Raw genomic sequence first — 9,382 nt, forward strand, 5'->3', positions numbered from 1 at the left:
TTTATTTACTTTGTTTGTAGTGTTAGCTTCCTCCAAGACTTGTGCTGGACTTGTTAATATTCTAAAAGACTTAGTATACAATGCATTTCAAATGGATATGATGGTTTCCAGAAGACCATGAGCAGGGTTTGTGGTAACCCTTAAAATTGCTCTAGGTCTCCAGTTTCAAAAATTGATCCAGAGAGCTGCCATTTGGATGAGCACACAGTTCTGAAGACTGATTCATGCATTCTTGTATAGGATGCTCCTTCCCAATGACACCCAGTTTCACCCTTCCTCCTTCCTGTTGCTGGGGATCCCGGGACTAGAGTCTCTCCACGTCTGGATTGGCTTTCCCTTCTGTGCCGTGTACATTATTGCTCTCCTAGGAAACTTCACCATCTTATTTGTGATCAAAACTGAGAGCAGCCTCCATCAACCCATGTTCTACTTTCTGGCCATGTTGGCTAGCATTGACTTGGGCCTTTCGACCGCTACCATCCCTAAGATGCTTGGGATCTTCTGGATTAATCTCCGAGAGATCATCTTTGAAGATTGCCTTTTACAAATGTTTTTCATCCACAAATTCACACTTATGGAGTCAACAGTCCTCTTAGCGATGGCCTATGACCGCTACGTGGCCATCTGTAACCCACTTCGATATAGCACCATCCTCACCAACAAGGTTGTTTCTACTATTGGCCTTGCAGTGCTAGTGAGGGCTATAATCTTTGTTGTTCCATTTATATTTCTAATTTTGAGACTGCCCTTCTGTGGGCATCACATCATTCCCCACACCTACTGTGAACACATGGGTCTTGCTCGTCTGTCTTGTGCCAGTGTCAAGGCCAATATCATTTATGGTTTATGTGCCATATGTAATCTACTGTTTGACATAGTAGCTATTGCCCTTTCTTATATTCAAATACTACATGTTGTGTTTCATTTTCCTTCTCGGGAAGCCCGGATCAAGTCCCTCAGCACTTGTGGTTCTCACGTCTGCGTCATCCTTGCCTTCTACACACCAGCTCTCTTTTCTTTCATGACACACCGCTTTGGTCGAAATGTGCCTCGCTATATACATATAATTCTCGCCAACCTTTATGTTGTAGTTCCGCCAATGCTCAATCCTGTCATATATGGAGTGAGAACCAAGCAGATCTATGACCGTGTGAAGAAAATGTTACTGCAAGTTCAAGGAAAGGAAAAGCAATCGCATATAATTGTATGAGACTCCCAGGCCACCACCACAACTCACTCAGAAATATGCCTTGCAGTAAAACCCATATCATAACATGAAGCTACACCGACATTCTGTTTTAAGTATTTAATGTGGCTTTACTGCTACTTCACAAAAGATGCAGCTGATTTTTTTTCCTCTACTGACTCAATTTTCTTCTTATTTCATTTTGGTAAAGTATGTTTGTTTTCCTCTTTCATCAGAGACCTGCTGGCTGTTCTGTATAATACATCATTGTTACAATGCATCCATTATTGTTACAAAAACTGGTGCTTCCAATAGTTTCTTTAATGTTACTGTGCTAATTTTCTGAGCACTGGTTTCATAAGTGCGGGAATTTTAGTATGAAATGATGACTGCAAAACTTACTCACACTTTTTGAAATTTACATAGTTTTAAATTAACCAGCACACTCAGCTTAGAAAGTGCCATCTTTTCTTTTAATCCCAGGATTATGTACCCCAAGATTATGTTTCTTTTGATAAAATTTAATATATGATAATTTTTTCTGTTTTTGTCTAAAATAATTTAATTTCATGTTCATTTTAATAGTATTTTGATGATATAAAATTCTAAATATAGTTTTATTTTTCTTTCAGCATTTTGGAAAAAATATTTTGTTCTATTTTTTCTCCACATATTTGTTTCTTTATTAACTTGTCTTAGTATTGCTATTTTAAAGATGACATATGGTTACATTTATATTTTCTCACTGGAAAATTAAGTTTTTGTTATAGAGGCATTTCACTTCTTTGTTGATTTCTACATGAATCCAAATTTGTTATTCTCGTCTTTGTGTCTGACTTACTTTACTAAGTAGTATGTCTCCTAGCTTCACTTATTTCCCTATATCAATGATATTTAATTCTTCTTATTATTAAAATACAGCTGACAAAATGTATGTGTTATACAATGTGTTGATAAAAGAATACATTGTGAAAGATTAACTGAATCTAATAAATTTGCAATTTACTTTTTTATTATTTTCTTTGTGAGAACATATAAGCATAAGTTTGGTAACTTCCAAGTTTATAATACATTCTTGTTAACCATATTAACTAAGTTGTCCGGTAGGTATCCAGAATTTAGTCATCAGATATAAACAAAGTATTTTACTTTGCAGGCATTGGGATATAGTTTTATTGGTGCAATACTTGTCTAGGACATAGAAACTCTTGAATTTACCCAACAATTGCATAAAACTGACCATGATAGTATATGGTTATAATTCCACAATTAAGGAGTTTGATTAAGATTATTTAATTAAGTTCAATTAAGATTATTTGAAAGCTCAGGATAATCTATAACTATATAGTAAGTTCGGTGCCAGTGTGGGCTACATAATACCTTATCTAAAAAGTAATAAGAAATATCTCAACCATGATTTTCTAATCTCTCTATTCCCAACACTATAGGTCTGGTAACCACTATTCTATTTTTTACATCTGTGAGCTCAAGATTTTTTTTTATATTCTGAACATAATTTAGAAGGTACAGTCTTTGTCTAAGAGTGACCATTGCTTTATTTTTGGAAATTTATTAACGATCTGTTTCAAAAGTGATAATAATAGTTTAAGTTTCTACACTACAACATGTAGAGGAACTAAACTTCTATAATGGCTCCAGAAGAAAAGTCTTAGGCTTGGGTATAGAATGTTCTCTATCAAATGTAGATTGAAAAAACAAAAGTAGATAAATAATGGGCAATGATCAGTTTATGTCACATAGATAGAAAGGCTATAAACATCAGATTACAAAAGCTCACTTATGCTCGCACAGTGGGACTACTTGCACTACCGGCCACTGAAAAGTCCCAGTTGTCAAGGTAGAAATAACTTTCCTTGAAAGTATGGCCTTCATTTGATGGTTGTTGCACTGAGGTTCACATATTTTGCAGATAACTCAATTTCAAATTATAGATTTGGCAAGAGTTGTTTTGAAACTAGGACTTTTAGCTTTACAGAATACCAACTCCATAGAACTTGATATTGGGATTAAATCATTTTCACGATTTTCTCCAACAGTTAGAATGATTCAGATGAACAAAAGGAGACAAAATGAGTACAAATAACATGACAAATCAAAGTTATGCATAAAATTAACCTAAAGAATTAGGGAAGAAGTAAGAAGGGAAGAAGAAAGAGGAGATGGGAAAGAGAAAATGGAAGAAGAAGGAAGGACGGAAAGGAGGGAGGGAAGGGAGGAGGGAGGAAGGGAAAGGGAAAAGGAAGGAGGGGAGAGAGGGAAGAATAAATTAAAATTTCCAGGGCCACTTCCCCTGGTCAAGTCACAGAAGATACTAATGTAATATTATCCTCTTGCCAGAAACTATGCTCTGAGCTTTCTTGTTGAATACATATAAACAGACACTACATGACTTCTAAAAAACTTCCTCCAAGATGGCCTACTTCTTTTTGAACTTGATACATTTTGAAGTTTTAGCTATTCTCTGATTCCATTAGACCAGGTTCAAAAAGATGGCTATCTTGCATTGCAAACAGAAGTATATGACAGTTAACAGAACATAGTAAGTCAAGGAAATATTGATCTTAGTAGAAACAAAATCAAATATATATATATATATATATATATATATATATATTCATGATTTTATATATGTGTGTGTGTTTCTTATATTTTGGTAAATAGAGTAGTCACTGCCTCTTTTCTGTTTTGTCCTAACATCATATATGATGAGATCAAATGAGGGAGGAATATCAAAGTAGAGATTTGCACCGAGAATGTGCATGCAGTGCATTATGTTGTGTTTAAACCAATGAATTAGAAAAGAGAAGACTATTGTGATGTAGAAACCACAGAGAACAGCAACATGGGAATCACATGTGCTGAGAGCTATTAACCATGCATCCTGTGATGTGAGGCAGAACAGAGCATAAAGAATGTACCCATATGAGATACAAATAATAAATAAAAAATAATAAAAAAGAGACCAAGAAAGGCCATACACAGGACTGATATAAATGTTTCCACAAGACAATTTTGCAATGCCCAATATATTTGCTGTAGAAATATGCTATTATCTGTGCTTACAAAAGGGTAGATGTCAAATGAGGTAAATCATTGGGCATCTAAACAAGGGTGGATAGGTTATAATATATATTTGGTGTGGGAGAATTGTCTGTATTCTGTTAATCATGTTTTAAATAAATGCTGATTGGTCAGGCAGGAAGTATAGATGGGTCAACCAGACAGGAAGTAGAGGATATTTTTTTCTAATTGCATCCATTTGCCTGAAAATTTCATGATGTCATTACTTTTAACAGCTGAGTAGTAAATACTCCATTGTGTAAATGAACCACACTTTCTTTTTCCATTCTTCAGGTGAGGGACATCTAGGTTGTTTCCAGTTTCTGAATATTATAAATAAAGTCATCAGGAACTTATCCTTGTGGTAGGATGAAATGTATTTTGGTATAGCTGGGCCCTGGATAGATTGCTTCCCATTTTTCTGAGGAACCACCATATTGACTTCCATGGTGTCTGCATAAGTTTGTACCCCCACCAGCAATGGAGGAGTGTTCCTCCTTGTTCTACATCCTCAACAGCATAAGTTGTCATTTCTGTTACTGATCTTAGCCATTCTGACAAGTGTAAGATGCGGGAGAATTGTCTGTATTCTGTCAATCACGTTTTAAATAAATACTGATTGGCCAGGCAGGAAGTATAGGTGGGTTAACAAGACAGGAAGTGGAGGCAGGGTGATCAGAACAAGAGTATTCTGGGAAGCAGGAAGCTCTCTCCACAGTTTTGCCCAGACAACCAAAGAAGCAAGATGTGAGCTGCCACGCTGAGAAAGGTACCAAGCCATATGGCCAACATAGATAAGAATAATGGGTTAATATAAGCTACAGGAGATAATAAGTAGCCTGAGCTAATGGGCCAATCATTTTTATAACTTATGGAGATCTCTGTGTGATTTTCTTTGGGGCTTGCCAGCTGTGGGGAACTGGGCAGGACATAAACCCGAACAAGCAGGCCCCTTCATGTTGCATATACTGATGCCTGCCAACACCCAAGCTGTCAAGATGGTTGTGTAGAGGGGTGGAGCACAAATGGCCACCTAACTGTCAAATGTCATGCCTATCATCAACAGCTCAGCTTCCATGCCAGTCAAGGAATAAATCAAAAATACCCAAGCACACAATTACTAGCATTAATTTCAAGGGCATGAAATCACTCAATACTCAGTATGCATGTAACACAGGTTATAGTAAGGGCCAAGGTACCCGATGAAAAGATAGCCAGAAAAAACACAGGCTTGATGACCACCAAAATTGTGGTATTGCCAAAAAAAAAAAAAAAAAAAAAAAAAAAAAAAAAAAGACACAAGATGAAATTACAGACAGGCAGAGAGATCCAGGAACAGACCTTTTACAGTGCAGGCTTACTGACAAGGAAAAATGTAGCTGGGTGGTAACATGACATCCTGCACGCTCATCCTCTTGATCGAGAAAAATGAGTGAGTTGGCAGGTTGGCAGTGTCTTGCCCAAATGTTTATGCCTACAAAATGTATGGGAATATATTAATATTTCTTATTTTGTTTTGATCATGTTCTCATATGTTTCTAAAATAAATATCCCTTTAAATGTAACTATCTTTTGAATAATTTGTTTTAACAGTTCTATTTTTGATAACTTGAATCTTGAATTTTCATTATTAAAACTTTTAGGTGTTTAGGATTAGATATACAAGGTTTGTTTCACAACCTCCAAAATCAATAATAAGCAGGTAACTCATATAGTGAGAGTATGCTGGAAAAGTGAACAATTTTCTTTCTGAGTGTAATGAAAAGTATACTATTTATTGTGTGCAAATTAAAATTTAGGTATTACATATTTCTGGAATTTACTATATACTATTTTCTGAGACAGTTGATCACACAGAATTGAAACTATTAAAGAGAAACTTAAGATATTGTGGAATTAGTCTATAGTATTAGAGTTGGTTTGATATTTGAAAAGACATTGCTGTATTAATGTATTCAATATATTAGTGTAGTCAAGCATATAGATGATCCAGGGGAAAATGCTATATGATTCAGAATATCATTTCTAACTAGCACATAAGCATAATAAAAAATAATTATCAAGTATGATTGAGAGACAGCTCTATGGTTAAGTGTTGTCTGGGTTTTCTGTCCTGCCCAGTTCCCGCAGTTGTTAAGTCCCAAAAAAATCTCACAGAGCTCTACATTACAATTATAAACTGATTGGCCTAGTATCTCAGGCTTCTTATTAACTCTTATAACTTATATTAGCCCATCATTCTTGTCTATGCCAGCCACATGGCTCAGTGCCTTATTCAGTGGGGCAGTCACATCTTGCTTTTTCTGTGTCTGGGACAGGACTGTGGACTGTGTCCTCTCCACAGAATTCTTCTGTTCTTATTGCCCTGTCTCTACTTTCTGCCTGGTCACCCCTCCTATACTTCCTGCCTGGCTAATGGCCAATCAGCGTTTATTTATATAATTGACAGGATACAGACCATTGTCCCACAGCAGTTAAGAATATTTGCTACTTATGTAATCATGAAGACTGGAGTGTTGATCCTAGAACCCAGGTAACAAGCAAAGTGTCTCACAAACATCTGTAATCTCAGATCTGACAGAGATATCCAATGCCTTTTTCTGGATTCGACTCATTGTGCATACATTGTACACCCAAACAAAAACACACAGAAACAAATAAAGGAATAAATAAATAAGTAAACAAATAAACAATATTTTTTTAAAAAGTAGGCAAACTAAGAATATGGAGGTATGTCATTGACCTTGCAAAGGGAATTTGCAAAAACCTATAGCTGAGACCACATCCAGTGACTGTAAACAATATTTTCAAACTAGACTATAAAAAGAAAAACAAAACAAGGATTTGAATTCATGTTCTTCCTATTCAACATCTTGCTGGAGCACTAGGTAGTACAATAAGGAAAAAGAAAGAAAACTAAAAGACAGTCAATTATAAAAGAAAGCAATAGAATTTCTTTGTTGGCAGAATAATCTCAATCTATGAGGGAGAAGTAAAGATGAGACTCAACAGAAACTGCCATTAAATTAAAATCAAAATTTAAAGACTAAAATGTAAATCAAAGCACTATAAAACTTTCAAAAAATTCATATATCTTGCGTTTAGCAAGATAGAAAAAATCATTTAAGAGACAATATGTATAAGTTCAGTTTTATTAAAATTAAAACCTTCCTATCTTACATTGCTAAAAAGCACTTAAAGAAATTTTCAACATCCTTAGTCATTGGGAAAAGCAACTTAAAACTACTTGAGATTTCATCTTACAGCTGTCAAAATGTCTAAGACAAATTTTTAAAAAAGTGACAGCTCATGCTAGAAAGGATGCAGAGTAAAGAGAACATGGATCAATTACTTGTGGGAGTACAAACTTATATAGTCACTATGAAAAACAGTATGGTGATCCCTCAGGAAAATGCAAATAGATCTACCTCAAGATCCTACTGTATCACACTTGGGCATATACCCAAAGGATATTGCATCCTCCGACAGAGACACTTACTCAACCATGTTAATTTTATTGATGCTCTATTTATAATACAACCTAAATGTCTCTCAACACAAAAACTGATAAAGTCACCCTGGTATTTTTCACAATTGAGTATTACTCAGTTTAACCAGAGAGGTTAGGCATAGAGTAAGTACCTATAAGAAAACATATAGCTCTCCTTACGCAAGGGAAGTAGAATAGTTACAGATAGATTGGAGGGGGACTGGAAAGGGAGGATCAAGTAGGGAGGAAGAAGTAGAAGGAGTCAAGAGAGGGAATATGTAGAGAGACAGTAAAAATTAAGAGCAATTTGAAGAGTATTATGAAAAGCTAATGTAGTATAAGCTTCGCAAAATATATACATTATATAAAGACAATCTAAATGAAATAAAAAAAAAAACACAGGAGTGACAAGTCCAACCTGGCCATCTCTGGTCACCAAATGAAGCCTCCAGCAAGAGTATTGGGTTACATATAATTGATTAATTGGGCAAAGCGTCCCATGGGAATCTCCAAACCACCCAGCCTGTTGTCAAAACTATAGGCTATCCTCCACACACTTATAACAAGCCCCTATTGCTGAAGACAACTCCTCTACAACTCATTGAACATGGGGAAGTTGACCTAGTTCTTCCATAGAGCCTGCACTCCTACATGCTAGAGTCTTTGGTACAGGAAGATACTCTGCATGCTACTAAAGCAAGCAAACAAACAAAAATATAAACACAAACCAAGTCACAGATCTTTTTATCTCTAATGGTACCCTGCCTGCAGTGGTGGCACACAATTTGTGGGAGTAGCAGCCAATATCTGTAAGACGGAACACATATCTGACACTGCTTGGATGACAAAGACCTGAGACTAGATGGTCCAAAAACTGAGGGTAAAACCAAATACTACTGTTCTTTAAAAAAATCAGCAATGAAACAAAAGAAACCATAGCAATAAAATGGCTTCTGAAGACATTTTGGTATACTTGTAGATCAGTGCATTGCTTAGCACTGCACAGAGAGGCTTTTTTCAGCAGATGAGAAGAACAAACGCAGAAACCCACAGCCAGACTTTATGAATCAAATCACTATTCTCAGAGCTCAGGGAACACTCCAGAAGAGGAGGGTGAATGAGTAAAAGTACCAGAGGGGTTGGAGGACACCAAGAAAACAAGACTGCCATACATATGAACCTCACAGAGACTGAGGCAAGTACGTACAGGGCCAGCATGGGTCTGCCATAGGTGGGGTACTAGAGCTGAAAAGAGGTATAGACACAAACACCAACCCCTAAACAAGAAGAAAATTCCAAATGAAAACAATTTGCAAATAAAAATTTAATTTCCTCTGAGAGAGTCTCATTGGAGAAGCAAACTACTCTTAAGAGTAGGCTGCATGTCCAGCAGTAAAAGACCAACAGAAAAAAAAAAAAACTGAACTCAGCAGCATCTTTTAGAAGTTCCTTGTCTTACAGCATCATGCCAAGGCCTTTCCTTTAAAAAACAAAACTTATTGTTTTGTATTTTTATTTTATTTCATTTTTATATTATTTTTTCTTTCTTTTTACCCTTCAGGTCTTTTGCACATATATTGTGGCTTCCAATTTACTGTTTTTATGGAATCCTGAACAGTATGTAT

At 35.9% G+C, this 9,382-nt stretch overlaps 1 protein-coding gene and 1 pseudogene across 1 annotated transcript; one reads left to right on the top strand and one right to left on the bottom strand.

Moving 5' to 3' along the window:
* Nucleotides 1–241: 241 nt before the first annotated feature.
* LOC121457417 (olfactory receptor 52E2) lies at nt 242–1,210 on the top strand. The gene has a single exon (XM_041666084.1). The coding sequence runs from the start codon at nt 242–244 to the stop codon at nt 1,208–1,210; it is 969 nt and encodes a 322-aa protein (XP_041522018.1).
* A 1,774-nt stretch (nt 1,211–2,984) lies between these two features.
* On the bottom strand, nt 2,985–5,366 carry LOC121457418 (annotated as a pseudogene).
* Nucleotides 5,367–9,382: the final 4,016 nt, after the last annotated feature.

Source organism: Microtus oregoni, unplaced genomic scaffold (assembly GCF_018167655.1).
Source record: "Microtus oregoni isolate MIOR12 unplaced genomic scaffold, Mior012 000016F_ref0000370, whole genome shotgun sequence".
In the NCBI taxonomy this organism is placed as follows: domain Eukaryota; kingdom Metazoa; phylum Chordata; class Mammalia; order Rodentia; family Cricetidae; genus Microtus; species Microtus oregoni.

Coding starts and splice junctions, on each gene's coding strand:
- LOC121457417 (XM_041666084.1), top strand. CDS start 242: ATGCTCCTTCCCAATGACACCCAGTTTCACCCTTCCTCCTTCCTGTTG.